Source organism: Amblyomma maculatum, chromosome 1 (genome assembly GCF_055883805.1).
Source record: "Amblyomma maculatum isolate TAMU_Amacu chromosome 1, ASM5588380v1, whole genome shotgun sequence".
Lineage (NCBI taxonomy): Eukaryota > Metazoa > Arthropoda > Arachnida > Ixodida > Ixodidae > Amblyomma > Amblyomma maculatum.
In genome coordinates, this window is record NC_139344.1 from 77,192,971 (window position 1) to 77,216,246 (window position 23,276).

The 23,276-nt window shown below is 47.1% G+C and overlaps 1 protein-coding gene across 2 annotated transcripts in view; it reads right to left on the reverse strand.

The window, feature by feature from the left end:
- Positions 1 to 23,276, reverse strand: part of LOC146202854 (QRFP-like peptide receptor) — an 800,647-nt gene that overhangs the window by 330,137 nt on the left and 447,234 nt on the right. The window contains exons 4-5 of one of the 2 annotated variants that reach the window (XM_084585188.1): positions 1,659 to 1,769; positions 253 to 415 (exon numbers count right to left, since the gene is read on the reverse strand). In XM_084585188.1, coding sequence (XP_084441314.1) covers positions 253 to 415; positions 1,659 to 1,769 — 274 coding nt within the window. Of the gene's footprint in view, positions 1 to 252; positions 431 to 1,658; positions 1,770 to 23,276 lie in introns of those variants that run through there. The other variant, XM_084585181.1, reaches the window with a different exon arrangement.

The window sequence follows — 23,276 nt, forward strand, 5'->3', positions numbered from 1 at the left end:
CACAAGTAAGTCAGGAATGCCAAAGCAACAGCCGAAAGAGGATAGGCCATTCTTTCATAGTGACTAAGTGCACTTGTTGTCTCGAAGCCACTTGTTGTAAAGAGGAGCCAGGACATCTCCGGAACCAGAGCGGCTAAGCCGGAGCGCCACTGCGAGGCTTACCGTGGCGCCACCAGGCGTAGCCACCCCCGCTGTAGGTGTGCGCCGCAAAACGCTAGGCGCGTAAGCGAGCTCTGTATATACCGTACTCACGCGGCAGCTGCGAGGGCTTCCGGCGCATGTAGCAATGCAGCACGGTGCAGAGTCCCTGGCGGAAGTTGTTGTTGAAGCCCCCATATATGATCGGATTCACCAGGCTGTTGGAGTAAGCGATGTACGTGGCCACAGACGATGCCTCGGTGAACCAGTCTGGCATCTGAAACGGAAGCCGTTCGGCTGCTGAGCAAGTGTGCAAATCGCCATCTAATCAAAGACGTTGCCACACTGAGCTGACCGTTATTTTCAGCATGATGACTGGCAGGAAGACGAATCACTAGAAAGACCGCACAAGCGATAGCAGGACTCATGCCTCCGTCCGTCATCGAGGCATCGATGAAAGTTGCTGTTTCTTGCATCAAATTAAAGATAAATTTTCATGTCACTCTTTGACACTGCCGTGCGCCACACAATGGACATGACCCCCGAAGCCAACCTTCTATCTGCCGAAACAAATCGTTTGCTGTGCGTCTATCAACTTCCTACTGCCTTTGCCTTCTTTCTTTCTTTCTTTCTTTCTTTCTTTCTTTCTTTCTTTCTTTCTTTCTTTCTTTCTTTCTTTCTTTCTTTCTTTCTTTCTTTCTTTCTTTCTTTCTTTCTTTCTTTCTTTCTTTCTTTCTTTCTTTCTTTCTTTCTTTCTTTCTTTCTTTCTTTCTTTCTTTCTTTCTTTCTTTCTTTCTTTCTTTCTTTCTTTCTTTCTTTCTTTCTTTCTTTCTTTCTTTCTTTCTTTCTTTCCTTCTAAGATTGTATATAGAGCTACAGCTTGCACCTCTGGGCAAGCGGCCTGGCTCTAGGCGCAGAAATATTTATTGCCGGTTGTGGCTTGAACGGTTTTCGCGAACGTCAATTTCTATCACAACTAGAAAGCTAGGGGTCCTGCGCGCGAAGTTTCTTGGGCCCGATAAGGCACACGACCATCGACCATCGTTCCTGCAGAATGCTCCTGAAAATGTTCCTGGCGTTGTGGCACCCGCTCTCTATTGCGATAAGCAGGCTGTAAAGTCGATCACTTCGATAATTTAAAGTAGTTGGCGGGGGCACAACCAATCGCCGGCCCAACAGTGCCAGTACACTCGATTCTCTGGTCTTTTATCTAAGCCCACATATGGGAGCAGAAGGGATGCTGCCGTTGAACTCTGTATTTGTCTAGCTCATTTCTTGCACTTAAGCCTCCTCTCTGTCCCGTTTATCTAATAGAGCAATAATTTTTAAGCTCTCAGTATTCGCGGAATCCCTCTATCGCGCCCGATAAACCTTTGAACGCTATTTTCTAACTACGGCCTATCTCTTCACGGGACCGTTTTAAAACCATGAATGCTATGTTTTTGCGCCCGCTTGTAAAAGAAAGAAGGCATAGCTTACAACTGGTAAGCGAGGGATGTTAAATCGTGCGAGATACATGCCTCTTTGTCCCGTTGCTTTGAGTCTCCGAACTGCGAGTAGAGCACGATGACCTGGAGTGGCATCCAGCAGATGACGAAGGCGATGAGAACCGTGCATACCATTGTGATTACCTGAAGGAGGATAAAAAAGGGGGGAAACAAATACAATCAGCTCCCTTTGCACATCCGGCTAAAAGCATGCCGCAGCGTACAGTGCGTGCCTAAATGAGGATCAATCGACAAAGCATTAACGATGCTTTATTAGTTCGTTATCTCATTTTCTCATTTCCCACAACGAGCTCATACGTTCGCACATGTTGCACTTGCATGTACTATCATTCTGGCCACGAAGGCCTTTAGTTCTGGCCGCCACTATCGAACCCCCTGCGTGTTCCAAGTTTCAGTTTTCGCCAGCGTGAGGTGAACATTTCGAACGTCGAGTAATTGAACCATCCCATAGGTCGCCGACATCCAGGCACCGTAGAGGTCATGTATAGGCTGCACCATCTAGCGGAGGCGTGGAACGCCGAGCTCGGTCGCTAGCGAAGCCGAGTGTTCCCTCTTGTCGGTTATGTTACTCTAAGCTTCAAGTCCTGTGGAGCACATGCCGTGAGCTGCTCATATTAAGGAACGAAAGTGTTAAGTATGAGCCCAGTGATCGCGAACGCGTAGAATCGCATTAAATAAAAAAAAAAAGTCGAAAAAATTGAGATCATTTTTGAAAAGGAACTTCAACCTGTATGCTCTATTCGCCCACATTAGGTGCTAAACTATCGGCTGAAGCATTTTTTCTTTTAGTTCGCAGTGAAAATCACACTGCGAGTTGCAGGACGCTTCTCGTGCGCCTGCCAGTTCTGAAGCTCCGAACGCCAACCAGCTAGAGCATGGCCGCAGCGCTACGGCGGCTACGATCCAAAGCGCCAGTTTGCCTAGCGACAGCCAAGACACCGCACCCTTAGACGGACTGGCGGACGCTCGACTGCGCTGGCTGTGCGGATTGCAGGCATTCCGTTGTTTGCCTTTTTCTTCATTGCGACGGTATATATTGGCCTGAAGTGCCTCTATTTTTCTTGTGAAACGGCTTTATCCTATACTAAGCGTTTACTGACTACGCTTATTTATTAGAGTTTTCTTTTTCCTGCTGACTCAAAATATCTAAACCTGAGGGAAAGAGGCGCCACGCCGGCCCAATGACAAGCAAGTTGCGGTGCGGAGCCCGAATTGGCAGCTTCTACTCTGGCTGTGGAGATCGGTTTTAGGAGGAGGCGAACAAACGATGGCAACCGTGGGCACTGCGATTTTAGTTCCCATAAATGGGCATCACGTGGTTTAATTTCATCAGTATCTCTCCAGACCGATGCGCTTTAGAGTCACATAGCCCTGCATGGGCAAAAAAAAAAAAAACATCAATAATTGTTACGAGCGAGGTGCTGTAAAGACAGTTATCGGATGCAACGTAATCCACCAGCGCGTAGAAAAACGACGAAAATTTGGTGGCGCGTAACAGTTTCCTCAGTTTCCTTTGTCAAAGGCTGAACGCGACGAACATAAGTGGTAGCCTGATATTGTACGTATACATGCGTAGGTGGTAGTTCTGATTTGTCTTCTGAAAATAAAGAAAAAAGCCAAACTCCTGCAGCCCAAGTGCGTCTGGGAGTCGGAATACTCACTGCGGCCCCGCCCCTTCCACCCCCCCCCCCCCCCCCGCCTTTTCCGGCGTCTCACTTTAGTGAAGTCAAGAAGAGAGGAGCTTGCGGCCTTCCAAGACGGTGTTTAAATCCCATATAAGCTCTCATGTGCCAAATAGCTCCCAAGCAGCTTTTCCTCAAAAGTTGCGATTTTGTACTGATTTAAGTACGAATTCTGTTACGCGTCTATTAAATATACGGAGCAAGACATTGTCGCACATTTTATTTATTTATGTGGTGCAGTGGTAAGACGCCTGACTACTGTGCCGGAGTTCCCGGGTTCGAACCCGACTACGGCGGCTGCGTTTCGATGGAGGCGAAACGAAGTGGCGTCTGTGTGCTGTGAGATGTCAGCGCACGTTAAAGATCCCCAGGTGGTCGAAATTAATCCGTAGCCCTCCACTACGACTCACCTTTCTCTCTTTCCACTTTCACTCTCACCTTCCTCCCTTCCCTTACGGCGCCGTTAAGGTTTCCACAGAGCAAGTGTGACAGATACTGCGCCTTTCCCTTCCTGTGAACCAATTATTATTATTATTACTCCAGTACCTGCTAGGGAGTGGGGTTAAGAACATACATACTCAAATGTCAAGTTACAAAACAAGCTTAATCAAAATGTTTTTCTATATATATATATATATATATATATATATATATATATATATATATATATATATATATATATATATATATATATATATATATATATATATATATATATATATATATATATATATATTGATATGGTTATAGTACAGACTGTAAAAATGAAAAAAGAAAGTGAACACACACACACACACACACACGCACACGCACACGCACACACACACACACACACACACACACACACACACACACACACACACACACACACACACACACACACACACACACACACACACAGAATCATTTGGCATCGATGGCTAATAAAAATGTGCACAATGGATGAGACCGGTTTCTGGAAGGAATTGAGTGCCAGTGCTCAGTTGTCCGGAGGAAAAACGTTGTGATTGAAAATATCAGTACGGGCGAAGTATGGCTTTAGATTAAGGCTAGATGACTCCTGGTTGGTCAGGGAATACTGGGGGTAAGGTATACTTTAGATGTTACATGGTAAACTGTACTAACGATGCAATGCAGTAGCTTCTATGAATCTATGCGACGGCGCACGAACAGGGAGGGTTAGATTTAATGTGGACGCGGCCCAAGAAGGCGAGAAATGACGACAGTACCGATGATATATGAGCCTGATAGCTTTTCTTTGAATTCTTGATTATGTTAATTTTGCGATATTTATGGGGATTTGAGACTACAGATGCGTATGCAAATTCCGAACAAATTAACGATGTGTACATCGATAGTTCCTTCTGGATCATTAGACAATTTTCTTCTCAAATACCCAATAGTTTTCAGTGCTTTAGGGAAACGCGGTTAATATGCTTTGACCAGGACATGTTAGCAGTAAATAAAACATTGAGATACTTGTATTCGGAAGTCCTGGGCAATGGTGAGTCATTGAAAGCATAACACTGAAGGGGACGTGCTGTTTATAAAAGACATCACTACAGTTTTAGTAAAATTTATTTTCATATTACATCAAACACAAAGACTAGCAGATCAGGCGTTTAGTTGGAAATGATTTTCGAGCGTATTAATTACGTGATATAAAATACAGTCGTCCGCATATTGGCGCGTTCGTGGGGTAGTATGGCGAGGTGTGTCATTAATGTATATTAGGAATAATAAAGGGCCAAGCACCGAACCTTTAGGAACGCCACATGATACATTTACAGTACACAAATTAGTGGAAGTATAAGAAACGAATTGTGAGTAATGCGAAATAAAATTAGCAATCCAACAAACCAAGCGAGAATTTTTTTTATTTGGCGTTCAGTTTGCATAGGTGATTAGGATCTAGAACAGTGCCAAAAGCTTCAGAAAAATCTACAGAGATAGCATCCATCTGGGCCCAAATATTCAGGGTACCGGAAAAGTCGAGCTAAAATTCAATTAATTGTGTTACGGCGCTGAAACCTTGTCTGAATCCATGTTGAAAATGGGACATGTTATTGTATTCCACAAATGATATGTTTATGGATTATGAGCTCTAAAATTTTAAATGAATATGACATTAATGAGATAGGTCTGTAATTAGGAAAAGCTGCTTGCTACCGGATTTGAACAATGGAAGTTTTTTCGCTAGCTTCCAGGACGATAGTACGACGCCAGAGGTTAGCGACCCACGAAAGATGATGGTTAGACATCGAGCTGTCCATAACGAATATCGAACGAGAAATGAGTGGGGTATACCATCAGGCCCAGTTGACTTTTTTGTGTCCAGTTTCAGTATTAGGTTAGCACGCCCTCTTCGCTGATTGTGATATTGCCACTTGAGGTTGCCCTGTCAAGAGGGCCAAAGGAAGGAGCTACGTCAACATCTGATAGAGATACAGATTACAGGAAGAAGGTTTTTGCGTAAGAGCAGCTTTATGGTCCCAGCCCGCTAAGAAGCTGACGCCAGCTCTAAAGGACGAAACTCGCTTTGTGAGTTGAGTCTAAGGCGCGAGACGACCACGGGCATGTTCCGTTTACAGCAGCGTCTAACAATCAGCACACCTGAATCGTCGGCTCCTTAAATACCTATAAGACGAGAAAGATAACATATACGCGCTTGTTTCTCGTCCGGTGGGTTTACTGCTGAGCGCGGCCAGTTATAGCGCTGGTTCGGCGTTATAGCGGATGCCGCCTTTGGCGAGAGTGACACGTGATTTCAGTTAGCTCAGTAGGCCAACCAACGGCAGCCATAGTTCGTATAATGATGCCTTAGTATGTGTAGTATGCAGCAGCACACATTAAAAAATAACATGAACCGTACTTAAGTGTCTTGCTCGCGGCGATGTACACGCTGATTAGCTCTCCGTTGTTAGCATCTGGACAACGCCTAAGAAAGTCGTTTTAGTCAAGACTGCTGCTTTTGCAATAGTGTTGTCAATGCCGCACCTTTATACTCTTCAAACGCCTGCTTAGTGGCGAAAATGTCCTTTTTGATAATTTGACTAAGGTATATCCCGTGAAACAAAGAAAGACATCGTTGCCTTTGTGTTGAGAACAAAGCGAGCACGTCCAGTGCACGAACTGAATTTGGTCTCGCTATCATCCGGACTGATGGCTGACCTATCTCTCGTTCGCTTTAGTCAATCTCTTATACGAATCATTTCTTAGGCCGAATCTTATCGAGGTTCTCATTCTTCACCTATGAACTTCGGCAGTTCTGCTTTACCCACTCTTTTCCTGTACTTCGGGGCAGAACCGTGCCGAATATGCAGCTGCACTTTTAAGCGCGCTCATTTCATCCGCGCGAGGTGAAATTAGCGCAACGCCCCGAGTATTTGTTTTCACCTTGCATTGAGTTTATTCCGCGGTGCGTCTTAGGCGGGCAGCGGCAGGAGGAGAACAATGTGCACTTTATCGTAGAGGCTGTTTCCTAAGTTCGCCCGCTTTTCACCGATTGCTACGAGAGAGCGGAAGCAATTACGCGGACGGTCCAGTCGACTCTGGGGTGCCGTTGTAAAAAAATAAAGGCGCGCACAGAAGCACGCGCACGTGAGGGAGCACTTAATTATAACGCGGTCTGACGCTGCCCGGCAGCCGTGCAGACAGCATCAACGGGGCTTTGTTCCGTCGCTGCGAGAGCTGAAGCCTCCCCAGTCGTTCCCGTTCCCCCCTCGGCTTGTGAGCTGCTGCACATCAACAAAGCACTCGCGTGCGCGTATATATTAAAGATGCGCCGACGGGCAGTGCACGGCGCCTAAGCGCCGCGCATTACCCTCGTGCTTCGCAATTAGGCTTATACACGAGGCGCACCGGCGGTGCTGTCTTAATCTTAACTAGCGGTGGGACCTAAATGCAGCAGTAAATTTAAACTGTCTGCGCTGAGTTGTACCGCTATCCTAAGTTGGACCCAATGTAACGTTTTTTTTTTTGTTTTGTTTTTGCCCCTCCCCCCTATTGCAAAGTCTTCATTTGACGTAAATTGCGCACTTGCTAATATTACCGTATTTGTACGCGCTTCTAAGCCATCGTAATAAGGGAGTAATTACTCATTGCATCCACCCAAGCGCAGCCATACGGCTACAAAGGAAAGCTATACGGAAAGGAAAGCTATAGGAAAGCTAAAGGAAAGCTAAAGGAAAGCTATAAAGGAAAGCAATCGCTTTCAGTGCGATTCGAAAGAAAAGAAAAGAACAACGCCGACCGGCGACAAAACACAAAACGCGTTTTGGCGCAGATATTACTTGTGTCTATATGGGACATTTATTCATGTCTTTAATTTTGTACCATCTGCTGTGTCTGAAAACGTAAATGGTAGGCGGGGCCGCGTCTTCACTAATGAGGAAGACGAACATTTCTTGAAAGTGGCAAGTTTAGGCTTAGTGACCCGCCTTCCTCCGTCACTGCACTCCGATTGCCATGGAAAGAAGATTGCACCTGTGTCCGTACCTCTACGCGGTGCGCACGAAACTGCTTGCTTGAAGACATCATATGTAAAGCATACAGCAGTTTCCAAACGGGGAACAAATATTAGCATGCAGTAATTAAGTCCCGTGGATAGATTATGATGGTGAGGCAAGCTCAATGCTCACACGATTACTGAGCTATATTTCTGATTACACATGTGTACCACCTCGTCATTATTCGCTAGCTTATTCCATTCTTAAAAGTAGTGAAGCGCAAAAATGACCGAAAGTGTGAAATTTTCGGAGGAAAAAGTCGGAGAGATAAAGCAGGGGTTAAAGCGGCATTATTTGATGTTCGTTCATGTACTGAGAAGCAGGTATACGCCCCGTTCTGGTGGTCGAAACACTGCAAATGATCATTAGTTGATGTTTTACCGGCTGCAGTTCAGGTTCTGGTTGACACTGGCGCTTCCTCCTCCAACCCTTTAAGCCTTTCGGCCCGAGTAACTCTGAATAAAAGAGAGACCTTTATAGAAAATTATAGGCCTGCGTTGCTAACATCCCCTTCAAGAGGGCACTTAAAGTATATTCTCAGTACGCAAACTATAAGTGTAAGTGCATTAAGAACTGTTTTATAAAAGCAAACACAGCTCTTGTGTCTCAAAGGCCCAGTCCACGAACTTACACAGGAGCTCTAAATCAGTGCGGATGTTTAGTATTTCGATAAAGAAAAAACGCCCTAACGTTCTTTTAGCAACTGAAACATTTGCAGTAATGGTGAACGCTTAGTAAGCAGACCTGTTGAATAGCAACCGATGTGCAGTTTTGTATGGTAAAAAAAATATTCACTTTACGTGCAGCGTTACCACACAGAGCTGATACACATACAGCTGGTATATTAGCAAAAGTTTCCGAGGTTTCTGGTTTCAGAGAATTCGGCGAATCCTCAGAAATCAGCATTGAAACGACCACGCACTCACAACCTTACACTTTCGAACAAAAACTCCGCGCATCCTAAGAGTACTCGTCTCATATATGAATTTACTGCCTAACATCATTTTTTTTTTGTTTCAGAAGAACTGCAGAGTGGAGACTATACTCATTAGGGCGTCTATATAGCGAAGAAATAGAATTCCACTCTTGTACATGTCGCACCGCCAGTTTGTAACACTATCGGGCAACGAGCAGCAAGCCTTCAGAGAAAGACATGCAACAAAATACCTTGCTTGGCTTTTCATGGGTGTAGGTAAAGACGTTCCAGGAAAAAAGGCCCGCGGAAGATACGGCCCCGGAAAAAATGTCCTCGAAAAAAACGTCCCCGGAAGAAACGGCCCCTCTAGAAAAAAACGCCCCCAAGGCCACATGAAAAAAAAAAAAAAAATACACGTTTTATACTATTCTTTCTTGCCTTTCAGTTGAATATAATCATCATTTGGAACCTGTGTCCTCTGGGCACCCGAGGGGTTTACAAGCACCGCGGAAAAGCATGGTGAGAGCCATGTAGCTCGTTATACGTTGCGTGGTTCAGAGCTCCACAGCTTGTGAATTGATCATTAAGACAAGTCTAACCAGCTTGGTAATATTACCCACTGATAAGGGTACAAGCGGATCGGAGCGCGGTATTCTCGGAGGACCGCCCGAAGCAGAAGGCGTCACTAGAAATCATCATAGGAACGGTTGAACCTCGCCACCAGAGGGTCTGGAAGGTGGTCCCAGACCCTCCGGTGGCGAGGTTCTACCGTTCCTATGATGATTGTGTAGAATCCTTGCTGCAGTTCCGGTGGTGATGGAGATTCTATATTGGGGAAGGCAGGATGAGGCTTAACCGTACGTGCACCATAGCCACCCTAAAGCATCTCTCCAAGCTTCTGGTTCGTTAAAACCGGTAGTCAGCTCACCTTTCGCCCCCAAAGCGAAGACAAGTAGCTGTCACTGTATTACCGGTGCCATATTTTTTTTTTTGTTATGAATGCCGCATCAGTACGATGTTCGATCCCTTCCAAGGCGACAAGTGGAAGCGCTGTAACATGCACCATTCATCATTGCAGCTCGCCGCCGGTAAACGCAGTCTCCGTCCTATTTAGCGCTAAGACTACAGTCACCTCTAGGGGACATTTTTTCCCACTTCGCAAATGGGGACATTTTTTTTCCAGGGACGTTTTTACCGGCCCCCGGCTTTTCATATTAGCTGCCTGCGTTTTTGGCGCCAGAACAACTGACAGGCCCCATGCGAGGAAGAACGACTAAACGACATGGAAACGAGCGAAGTTCACATAACGTTTTGTTTCACATGTAAATGCACATCAACCGGCGAACGAGGCACAAGTAAGGAAGATTGGGGTCGCAGTATAGGGCGCGTACACGGCTACCTCTGGAGCTCACTGACGGCAAGTTCCATTGCGCAAGCCTGTTAAAAAACAGCATATGGCGCCAACGTGCTGCCAAAAAGCCGACTAGAAAGCGATCCGCCATAATGCTTAGCGCGACTCGTAGTCACTCGTGCCACGCATCATCCGAGTGTGTTGGCTGCGTTGACATTTATCGCAGTCGTGGCATGACGGCATGAGCTCACTACCTGCATTCTTGCAATGCATGTGAGCGCGTGTGTGTGCATGTGTGTGTGTTTGTGTGTGTGTGTGTTTGTGCGCGCGTGCGTGCGTGCGTGCGTGCGTGCGTGCTTGGCGGCGCAGGCGTTGCTGTGGCTTTGTGCGAATATTCAGGTACGTACCTCAGAAAATGATAGCCGTTATCTGCTGAAACAAAACTTGAGAAAATATTTCTGTCGGATAGGGGCAGGGAAACGCGGGACCTAATCTGCAAGGAATATTTTCATGATTTTTTTTAACCACTCATGAGACGCTGTTTTGATACAGAGGTCGGCGAACGACGCTTTTCGCTCGCTTTAAACCATGGCGTCGAAGAACAGAATAATGGACCTGGAAGTAATCATCACAACAAACGGCCTGAGGAACTGTTTCATAGATCCTGGTTCTGTCCCGACCAGGTACGCAGAAGGCGCGGTTGCATAAAATTAGCAGTGATTAAACTCGGTTAAACCAAGTTTGAGGAGCGCAAGCTCTGTGTTGCTTGTGTTTGCTGATACCACGGGTTCAGCCGATGTCTCGCGCGCCTATCACGTAATCTGTGACGTTATTGAGAATCAATTACCTTTCACGGTCAAAGATCATGGTGACGGTCGAGTGGTCTCTTAGTCACGTGGTTCTACACCAGCTTATCATAGCATAACACACTCGGCGTAATCTGTCACTAGATGGCAAATTACAATTTTACCCTTTGCTCAGCTTCAAGGTCACCTGGACCGAACCAAGCGCTTCCGGGCTCGCATCTAGAGGAGTAGAGATACTGCTTAAAAAGACTTATGTATACATAGGAGCGTGATCCCGGCACACGGAAACCTGGTCGTGTCAACGAGACCTGAAGTAACCAACGCCAATATTTGCTGCTTTATGGTAATTGAAGACGGAGATAGCCGGATCAGAATACCGTTGTACATGCGGAAAATCCTTGTGTCAGCATGCGCCGATACTAGAAGAAAAAGGACGCTGCTAGGCTTGTAAGTGATATTCCATCTCAAAAAGGCCAGCAGAGTCACTTAAATATAAGCCTATGCGACGGGGTGACTGAACTAAACATTCAGTAGTCACACGAACGAGAACCATGCAGAGACTTGAAAATTACAGGACTGTGCTTAAGTCTGCTTAAAAGCGGAAACGGCAAGAGCCACCTACAGGAATGTTTATATTAACTACATCGTCATTGTTACCGTAACTATCACCACCACTATCGCTACTATCATCATTATCATTACCAACTAAACGCACAGTCACATTCATCGCTAATATTATTATTATTATGATTATCACTATCGCTACATTATCCTTATCATTACCAACTTACTGCGTCGTAATTGTCATTGCTACTATCATCATTATCATTAGACAAAGAGAATTACGATCTGCTTCTCACGAGCCCTGGCGTGGAGTAGAGCGCTCGGCTGAGGATCGGAAGGAAAATGGTTCGTTTCCCTCCCACTATCTGTTCACACCACGCATAAGGCAAGACATATTTTCGCCTTAATATCCATACAATGTTGTATTCAAAAGACGTCGGAGGCGCGGCAATGCACAGATATAGCGGTTAAATCACTGTTTGGCCTTGAAATTGCATTATTGACGCATGAAAATGCCAGTCTACTGCTATAAACTCTGCTAAGTTGTTAGTATCGATATCTGGGAGCTTGAGCATGTAGCACCAACCAAGCTACGAGAAGAACGCATTCACATTTTAAGCTTTTTTTTTTCTTGGCTGCGGGCTAGCCTTAGCGGTACCTCAGTGAAACATATTAAGGTACTTTAGCATGGTGTCAAATGTTCAGCCAAAGCAATCGTTGTGATACCAATTGGGATGTCTTTTTGTTGTTCCACTGGATGCAGGAAGGCGTTATCTTTGTAAAGTTGATTTGGTTTGTGGGGTTTAATGTCCCAAAGCGCCTCAGGCTATGAGAGACGCGGTATAGATACTTGGAAGGGTAGATACTTGGGCTTGTTGGTACATTATCGAAGGGAACAAAATGTAGCTCACCAAAACAAGGACGGAGAAAAAAGACACACACAGAGCTAAATTCCAACTAATATTTATTCAAGAAAGGAAGAATAGTTATTATGCCACCGCATATCACATGCGCCTGAAGAAAATGCTCTAGCAAGACGTATCAGCAAGATGCGCAGTCTCCTTTGGCAACAACGCCCATTGCTCTTTTGAAAGATCAATGTATAAGTAGCCCTTCTGTCGCGTTGTTGCCAAAAGAGATTGCGTATCTGGGTGATACGTCTTGCTGGCGCATGTTCTTTAGGCGCATGTCGTATGCGGTGGTATATAAAAAAAAAAATCATTTTTCCTTCCTTGAATAAATATTAGTTTAAAGTTAGCGCTTTATGTGTCTTCTTTCTCCGTCCTAGTCTTGGCGCGCTACACTGGTTCTCTGTGATCTCTGCGCTGATTACATGGTTCGCATGGTTCCGGCCTTCCACTGTGAGTCCAAGGGTAGCGTTCGAAGGCGACAGCAAGGACTCAACTTAGATGCAGACAAAATTAAAAACTGTCCAAGTACTCAGACTTCCATGCATGTTGAGCTCCAGAAAGTCAGAATAATTCAGAGCCTTTTAATAAGGCGTGCCTCATGGCACACAATGTTACTCTGCCACATAAAAATCCCTCAATCAATTAACGTGCCCTGCAGTCCTCCACCAAATGCTGGAATACACGAACTAGCCGGCATCCTTAGTTCCTGCGCGTTGAAATATAATGTTAATGTGCCTTAAAGAAACAATGAAGAATGAAGTTGGAAGAAAAACATTCAGGACCCTTTAAGCTCGAGAGGAAGGAAAAGGCAAGACTTCAGCGTTTTCCGCAGTGAAAGGAAATATTGCCACGTGTGTTATAGTTAGAAGAAGAAAGACCGCAGTCGGTAAAGTTAGATGTAAAAGTGTAGGCCCGTTCATGGAGCCCTTGATCCCTCGTTCAGCCGCTGCAGTAGTTCTTCGGTGTAACAACTGTTACACATCTGGTGGAGGTGCTGGGTGCGCTTCCCGACCTGCATACGCCTACAAGATAAAACACGGATCTCACACTGGTCCATCAGCACCCAAGCCGCCGCTTCCTTGGTAAGTCCCCTGAATTTGGGCCTCTTGACACCCCGCCGAGGACGACGCAACCTCTAGCTATGATCCCACCAGAAATGACCACAGATAGCAGGTCCTCGGCGCCTATGCTCTAGCACACGCCGCTAAAACCGCCATCTTTCCACGGCGACGTGTACGAAGATGCGGAAGAATGGATCCACATCTTTGAGCGGGTCGCCCTCTACACCGGCTGGAGTGACGAAGCTTTATAATGTGTACTTTGCACTCGAGGACTCCGATAGGAATTTGGATCGAGAACAACAAAAACACCCTGTCCACCTGGGACACATTTCGCCGAAATCTCCTTGCTACATTCCCAAACGCAGACCGCCGGGAGAAAGCTGAAGCGGCGCTTCACTCCCGTATCCAAACGTCGAACGAAAGCGTCCGCATGTATGTGAAGGACATGACGCGCCTCTTCGAGCGTGCCGACCCTTCCATGGCAGAAGAGAAGAAGCTTCGCCACCTGATGCGTGGGGCCAAGCAGGAGCTTTTCGCCGGTCTTGTGCGCAGTCCACCGCGTACTGTTGTGGAATTCCTCACTTAGGTGACAACCACGGAGACGACGCTCCTGCAACGATCCCGGCAATACAATCGGGATGTAAGCACGCTTGTGCCCGGTGTTTCTGCGATGCCGCTGGGAAGCGATGTGGCCGTATTATGTAACCTGATCAGGTCTATCGATCGTTAGGGAGGAATTACTAGCCCTCCAGCTGCCTTCCAGCGTGCTTTCTATCACATCGCTGTCTGATGTCGTCTGGGACGAGGGGCGCCTGGCAGCGCAGCAGCAACAAGCGTATGAGGTTCCTAGCCAGCTTGATGTCAGACCTACCTACGCATCTGTCCTCCGCCAGGCACCAGCACCAGGCTGCGACGTTAAAATCGCGACTCAAGCAGTGCAACAGCGTAGTCTTCCCATGTGCTTACTCGGCCAGTATATCAGCGACCACGGAAATCTGAAGTGTGGCATATGCACCGGACGTCGGCCCCTCTGCTACCAGAGGGGAGAGGCGGGTCATATTTACAGGGTGTGCCCGCACCGCCGAGTAGGTCTGCGTGGTTTCGCGCCCGACGACACTTGCCCACGGAACTGTGAGCGACCACTTGGGATTGAAACTCATCTGTCGACCCGTCAGAGCTCTGGGACATACGGCCGCTACAACTCTCGATCGTCGTCTCCTCTGCGTTACCACCCCTCAAACCCCGCAGAGACGCCAGCAATTCTTAGCGGCGTTCTCCCAGTTCACGCCGGAAAAACTAGTTCTAGCGGTCTCCGGAGGCAAGGCGCTGCCGTAGGGAAAGCTGAAGATCCTCCACAGCCGATATACCAATACAAGGATTTTTTTTCAGGGGCAGGATAATGACAGCATCCGACACGATACTTCTGATTTGTGCGTGATATAATTCCCGCTATCGCTTTACTTGATACTGGTGCAGACTATTTAGTGATCAGCAACGCCCTTTTGACGCCATGAGCCCTAGCATTCGCACGGCTGGAGGTCACCTCGTTACTCCGGCCTATAGCATGCACAGCCTGCATCGGTATCCAAGGTTTCGTCTACGCAGGTTAATTCGTCTTGTGCGAGTGTTCGAGGGATTTGATCCTAGACCTCGACTTTCTGCAGATGAATGGTGCTGTCACCGACATACACGAAGCGTGAGTCACGTTTTCAACGACGCATGCCGTAGCGCACATTCACCCAGAAGATCCAGGAATCAACGCTCTGCGTATTGTCAAAGACGACGTAATGCTGTCACCATGATCCAGTGTGCAGGTCTTAGTGAGGAACCACTCGTTGCACGACTAAGAAGGTATTGCAGACAGTCAGCATTCGCTGTTGCTCGAGAAGGGAGGGGCTATCGAATGCGGCCTTGTCGAGCTGAATTACGGCTCTGCGAGTGTTTTCCTGACGAATTTCACCAATGAGATTCAGTACCTCGCCAATGGAACGGCTGTTGCCTTCCTCCACGACATGGATGGGTTGCCGAATCTGTGCCCCGGTGGAGACGAATCTTCGAGACGATGCCGCACCATGCAACGTCCTTCCGAAGGTTAAAATCAACCCGGGCTTGTCATTTCATCAGAAGGACCTTCTGTCATCCCTGCTAGCTGATTTTAAAGATTGCTTCGCGACGAGCTCCACGGTCGGATGTACACCTGTAGCCAAGCACCGCATCGTCGCCGATTCGGCCATGCCACCAGTTTGCCAGCGTCCATACCGCGTTTAGACTAAAGAACGTGAGGCTATTAGAGCACAAGTTAACGAAATGCTTGCAGGCGATGTTATACAGCCGTCAACAAGCCCGTGAGTGTCGCTGGTGGCCCTGGTGAAAAAGAAAGACAACACTTTACGGTTCTGTGTTGATTACAGGGAACTAAATAACATTACTAAAAAGGAAGTATACCCACTGTCCAGGATTGATGATGCGCTTGACCGACTCCGCGACGCCAGGTTCGTTTCTTCTTTAGATCTCAAAAGCGGATATTGGTAGATAGAGGTGGACGAGCAAGACCACCATAAATCGGTCTTCGTGACACCCGGTGGTCTGTACGAATTTAAGGTGCTCCCGTTTGGGCTTTGCTCCACTCTGGCCACGTTTCAACACATGATGGACACCGTTTTACATGGTCTGAAGTGTCAGGCAGTCATTCTTGCGTACCTGGACGACGTGGTCATTTTTTCGTCTAGCTTCGACCAACACTCGGAGCGATTGCGCATTTTCCTTCAAGCTCTCCAATCTCTAGAGATATGTCGATGAGCTTCACTTCTTATAATTGTCAGCGGAAAAGGTATTCTCCCAGACCCCGATATACTTCCGCCGTCTCCAGTTTCCCACGCCCAATCGACAAGAAGGCCCTCCGACGCTTTTTGGGTCTCTGCTCGTATTACCAACGCTTTGTTCAAGATTTCCCCGTACAACCCAACTATTGACAACCTTGACTCGAGATGACACACACCCGAGATGACAGGCCTTCAAGGAGCTCCGCCGCCGCCGCCGCCTTCAAAGTCCATCAATACTAGCTCATTTTGACAAGAACGTAGACACTGATGTCCACACTGACGCCAACAATGTCGGCGTCGGGACGATCCTCATACAGTGGCAGGATGGTGTAGAACAAGTGATCACCTAAGCGACCCGCACAATTTGCAGTTCCCGTGGATATCATCTCATACAACTCGCGTAAGAATAAAGTTGAAAAAAAAAAAACGTAATCGAAACAAAATTCGAAATGCACGTAAAACCAGTTATAGAAATCGTCACTGAAAAGTTCCCCAGCAAGCGCCTGCGTGGTCTGAGCGGCAGCCGTTCTTTCTCACAAGCGATCTGACTGCCATAGCTCCCATTACTCCCCGCATCATGATAGCGATGCTTCCCCCGTCAAATGCCTCGCTGGCCGAGTAGCAGCTCAAGCACAGTGCGTATCTCCTCCGGCTTGGACAGACTGCCCGCCGTCAGCGGACTGTTTGGAGACCGGCAGATTGTCTGCGGTGGTGTCATTACATTACGTGACGGCGTTAGAAGCTCCCCCCATTTGAGGGAGATAACAATGGCAACCGCGTTTCTTGCTCCCATTTCGGCGCACATAGCGAGGCTCCATTGTGCAGCGACGCGGCTCTCGCTGGCTCTCTTCTTTGGGTCCGACCGCTGGCTCGCTCGCGGCCATCAGCGAACACAGTGGCGCAGTTATCTGACACCGCGTCAGGAGCTCTGCCAGGCGAGTTTTGACATGGTAAGCCGGAATGGCTTACCTTATGTTCGCCTAATCACCGGCTGGATGCACCGGCGCACTGGGCCCCGCACGCCCGGGCGAGCATACGGCGCGCGGAGGCTCCATCGACCGCTGTCGCTACTGCCGAGCAATGTCACGCAAAGAAACGCATGCGAGATACGTCAGCCGTGTTACTGGCTAAGTTTACGTGTCTTCCGCACAGAGGAGCAAAGTTCAAGCCTCGTTGGGTATACATACACGCCCTTGGCTAGAGAGATGTCCGCCTCCCCAACGACTGTTCAAAACGCCCCCTTCCTTTCCCTCTACACGAAGCGCTTCCCTCTCAGAACCTTTCGTTCCTCGCAGGCACGGGCCTCACCCCATTGCGTGTATGCTGCAACACATAAAAGCACCACCGCGTCGTGCTGAGACTGCGCCTAAGCTTAGGCATAGCTGAACTCAATAAAATGTACCCCTTTAACGTTATAAAGCTTTATCACTTTTGCTTTTAGCTTAAAATGATTTTGCTCTGTGCGCGGCACATAGTGCATTTAACTAATAGATAGCCTCTTCTTTAGAAATTTGAATGCCCCCCCCCCCCCCCCCAAAAAAAAAAAAAGACGAACGTATAGTTCGTATGTTACGGAAAGAGAAGTGGGAGGGGCCGAGAGCCCGGCGGTTTCTTACAGCGCTACAGAAGTGACAAATTAAAAAAAAAAAATAGATTCCTAATGTTTTAGGCCTGCTCTTGATATAATGATCCAATAAATATTACTGTACAAGGATCACTACGTGACATGCGTATGTGACTAATAGATTGCTTATAATTGAATTCCTTCTCTCACCTGCTTCACTTTTGGTTACAACGCCAAAAATGCCACATTCGTCAACTAAGTGAAGCGTTAGGCATTCGGCGCCGCTTTTTCAATTTTATATGCGGATATAAATGGTGATTTTCTAGTATTAAAAAAAACTGTCGGTGCGATTTGAGCAGATTACTGTGGAGGAAAAAGAAGTTGGTGCTCAATAATTTCATGCACGGGAACAGAAAAGACCTCTCGATAGTAACACATCAGGTTGAAGTAATGAATTCATATGTATGCTATATAGATAATAAATAACAAACTGGTGCAGGTTTGAACTTCAGCAAGGCGTTAGACAAAGCCCTTTATGCTAAACAATTTCTAAATATGAAAGGAATTTGAATTTCTGATATTTTAGTAAAACGGATAACTGCATTCTCCAGTTAGCGCCATCAATTCGTTTAAGTGAATGGACAACGCTCGGGCTGTCTTCCACTTTCATCCGGTGTTCCCCTGGGAACTGTATTGGGCCCCCGGCTTTTTAAAGGCCTCGTTCACCGAAAATCCGGCTTCGGCAGCTGGCGTCAGCGGCCGTCTGCCGGCGTTGGCATTGTGAACGAAACATCACCAGCATGACGCTGGCAGGCGGTAACTCGCAGCTGACATGGCCGAGGACTAACTGGACATAGGGTTGCCTGACATTACGTGTAGCAGGAGCTGCCAAGGCCTCTCCTTTCGGGCCTCTCCTTTCATATGGAGGGGGATATAGGAATCAGCCTGCTAGGCGGTGGAGCCGTCTGTGGCGCCGGCTGAAACATAACGGGAAACTTAAAGCTCGCATCGCCGAGCTCACCCAGCGAGCGGCTGAGTATGCGGCCCAGCTCGCCGACTCCAACTGGGTGGCCCGATGCAATAGGTAGTGTCCCAGTTTTGGCGGACATTGCGTCACGGCCAGACTTAGTCACGTGAATTTAGACTTCCGGGTCGTTTTTATGGTTTTTGTTTCTGCTGGCATTGAATGCAGGCGGGCAGACGTGACCTTTATTCTCTTTATATTTGCGCCCAATTTGCTGAGAATGTGGTGGTGTGCTGTGCTCAGCTTTCAACTACGGCAACTCAGAACGCGATAGAAGATGTTCCGAGTTCCGTCGAGTTGTGAACAGCGAAAACAGTTAGCCGTTGCGATCCGCTGGTTGACCGTCGACAGCAAGTTGCACGTGGAGCACGAGGCTTTATTTCGAGTATTTTGTCAATGGCAAGTGTTGGATAGCGCTGTGAACGCTAGGAAACTTTGTGAAGTAGGTTGTTTTCTCTCGTTCAGGAGCACCAAGTTATCGCTCGGGCGACTTCGGCTATGCGCTACAACTGTTTTCGCATGATGACGGTAGCAGCGATTGGTCGTTCCACATCTTCAAAATGTTCGCAAATTGTGTTATTTGGCCTGCGTCAGTACAGCGTTATAAGATATTGTAAGTACTGAGCATTTTTCTCCCCGGCCATTTCTGCTAAATGGAAGTTCCTTCAACCACGCCCAGTGCAATCAGCTGTCTATAGTTGGTCTCGTTGCCTGGCTAGGCCAGCGTATCACCGTTAGTATAAGATTTATAGATTTTTTTTTATACATTGTTGCGTAAGCAGTGATTTGGTGATTTAACTCCAGACAACAAAATATAATTTCACTAGCCAAGCAATCAGTGTGAGTACGCACAAAATGGCGGAGAAATACGAGCACGATGGATAGTTTCCTGCTTGTGCAGGCCTACTACATAGTGCTGTGGTGTTTATTCTTGTCCTGTGTGAAAAGAGAGACAGTTAAAGATGTTTCAGGGATAAAAATTAACAGTTTCTTTATATGCTCTGAGTCAGAGTAATGAAAATCTTAACTTCAGGAACATTGTCCAGCTATTTTTCATCGTTCATTGTATGGCAAATAGAAAAGCTGACAGCTGAGATACATGGTATAAAACCAAATTTTGCTGTTCAGCAAAGCAGTTTTATAATGGCCTATGTGCTGCTAAACGTGCATTCAAAAATTAAATCAATATTTACATATACGCTATCTTGTGATGCAATGCAAGGTGCTGCATACGTGAAGTTTGTGTTATTTTCATTTTCAAGAAATAATGCTTTCTCATTCTGATTCTGAAGTTTCTAGAGGTTTCAAGAGATGCCAATAAAACAAAGCTTTTGTTTTACTACTTTCCTATTTTGGTCGACATAATGCAGACATCAGTATTGGGGAATCAAGAATGGGGATTTCAAACATGGAGAGCATCCACGGTTGTATGTGAAGTGCGTAAAATGTCCCACACACTATGCTTGGTTAATTTTGTTTATGAGTGGGGTTTTCTCGCATGCACTGCAGCCTCGGCTAGTGGACATATCTCTCTGACTGCCGGAATAGCAGCCGACACAGGCCGTCAACAAACATTAGTAGAGGTTTTTGGCCGTACATGTTGGGGTATGATGCATGCAAATTGAATATGGCAGTGCTAAAAATGCAACTCATACATATCATGCAGTTGCCTTTTCGTAATAAAACTTGTGTAAAAATCAAATGCATGAGAGATTTTTATTTATTTCGTGATTCTTGTAATGTTTTCATTGACTGACAGTATGATGTTTGCCATGATACAGTTCTTTGGCATTCTGCCTCCTACAGTTCTCAGAAAAAGAAAGCACATATGTAAACAAAATCAACTGAGCTTTCAAGAGCATGTAGCTTAATATAGCGAAGATTGTGCACACTTCTAAGGTTTTAAAGCACTAGTAAATAAATCTAGATCTTCTGAAGGAATAGCACAGCACACTGTTAGAATCGAATGTCGCAATTTTAGTTGAGCAACTAAAACGCGATGTACCAGCCGTGCTGGCAGATAGCTGCAGTACACCGCAACATATGAAACCCTAGCTGCTTTGACTATGGCGGGCAGTGCAGCATAAACCGCTAAAACTTTGTAAAGGCTGCAAAAAAAAGTGCACAATATCCGCGTGGTATTTGCATGCTTTCAGCTCTAGCCGTCACAGCTACAACTTGCGCGATAGTCATCTCCTAGGTACTGCGGCTGCCGGCAGACTAATTAACCGGCTTCTGCAAGCGAAATACATCTAAAAATGCTTATTCTAGTATAATCTACAGATATATGTAGCGACTGCGTGATAACATCGACGAAAAACGGACTTTGAAGGAATGAATGATGCATGCAAACTTCAGCGCGAACAGACGACACACGTCGTGATGGTTGCACTTGCAGCAATTTTTCACCCGTTTTATTCAAATACGAAACATTAAACAGGGTCATAACATGTGTGCAAATCATTACGATCGTTTCTACGACCTTATTCGTGCTTATAAAACGCGTGAAAAGGCGAATTTAAGATTGTCGATGCCAAGTTTCAAGCACATCGCAGCAGACGCGCGTCTCGCAGATCGACCCGGAAGTCGGAATTACCCAGCGTGCTTTGCGGTTCGCTCAGACTGGACACTACCTATATGGCCACGCGGCAGATGTCTAGCAGGAACACCTGGCGGCTCTTTCGTGCCCTAATTATTCCAATGCAAACACGCATGGAAACTAAATAACACCTCCAAAGAGCTGTACACAGCTTTCAGGGCAACAAAACCAAGTTGGCGCACAAACTTCGAAACCAGTACTTGTGCAGGAACCGCCCAGGACTCCCGCGGTCCGGCGCACTCTTATGCAGGCTCTGAGAATGTTGAGCGGCCCTGGCCACAATAAAAAGGGGCGCTGCTCCGGGTCGGGACAAAATTAGTCAAATTATTAGAGAACCGCCCGATCACGCGTATCTACTTTATTGGATTACATTAGCTCAGTCTGGATTGGGGAAGTGCCACTCTCCATAGACTGGAAGACCGCTCTGGTTACCTTCATTCCTAAATCTGGCAAGGGCAGAAACACGGAGAACCTCCCTCTAATCTATCTGACTTCCTGTGTGGGCAGACTTATGGAGGCGATATTACGTGACAGGTTGTCCGAGTTCATGGAATCTCAACATTTTCGCAGGCACCATTTTCGGGTTTCACCCACGCAGGTCTGCATCAGATGCCTTGCTACAACTCAGTCGGGCTGTCCTCAACCCCGTCGAATGCCCTCACAGTGACAAGGTCGTACTCGCCTTGGATTTGAAGGGGGCATTCGACAATGTCACACACGAGATCATTCTCATCCACCTCTCTAACTAACTGCGGCAAAAAAGCGTTTCAATACATTCGGCAATTTTTGACCGACCGACAATATCACATTTGAATTCAGAATAAGGAGCATGGTCCTTTTCACTTAGGAACCACGGGTACACCTCAGGGCGTGGGGCTCTCTCCCATGTTATTCAATATGGCCATGATGCACCTGCCAGTCCAGCTCGGGGCTGTTGCCGATGGGCAGCATGCGCTGTACGCCGATGACATCACCTTGTGGGCGACGCAGGGCTCCCTCAGAGATATTGAGGCCAACCTGCAGCAGGCGGCGACCGTGGACCATTATTAATGCTCACCGCTGTGGCCTCCAATGCTCCCCCCAAAAGCCTGAATTTGTGCGCATATGCCCATCCCCAAAGTGCAGTGCCGAAATTTCGTCGTCTCTCGAGACAATTCCAGTACCTGAATGTGTAGAAGTCCGGGTGCTAGGGCTCTTTATACTTCAACATAGACGGTCAGAAACGACATTGGCCAAACTCTGCAAAGTGGGGGGCCAGGTGGGCCGCATGGTTTGCCGGGCTTCTAACAAGTGCGGGGGGTTACGATGCAAAGACGCCTTGCGGCTGGCGCATGCCTTTATAACGAGTCGAATTCTTTATTCGACTCCGTACATCCACCTGCGGACAAACCCCTGCGCGTTCTCTCACCGGGAATTCCCCTCCCACTCCGGCAATAAGGAATTACAATTCACTCCTGCTTACTGTTTCAAATATATCTTTCTGCACTATCAATCTAGCCATAGCCTTTATCCCCGCCCATATAAAGGCCTCTCCAAGGAAAAGGAGTGGCTTCTGCTCCGTCTTTGTACTAATACTTTGTTGTTCCTGGCAGCTCTAATCACTTTGACCCTTCTTTCTCGGGCAGCCGTCCGCACTGTGCGGAAAAGTCTTCAGACATCTACCACATGGAGAGTGCCTGCCCATCCAACTCTGCTATCTCCCCTAACCCCAACCCCACCCGGGAGGACTGAGAGGCGACCCTGCTTGGCTGCTCTGACCTACAGGCCCAAAAGGCCTTGGTGGAGCGCACCCGGGCAGCGGCCGAGGCCATTGGGGTCCCTA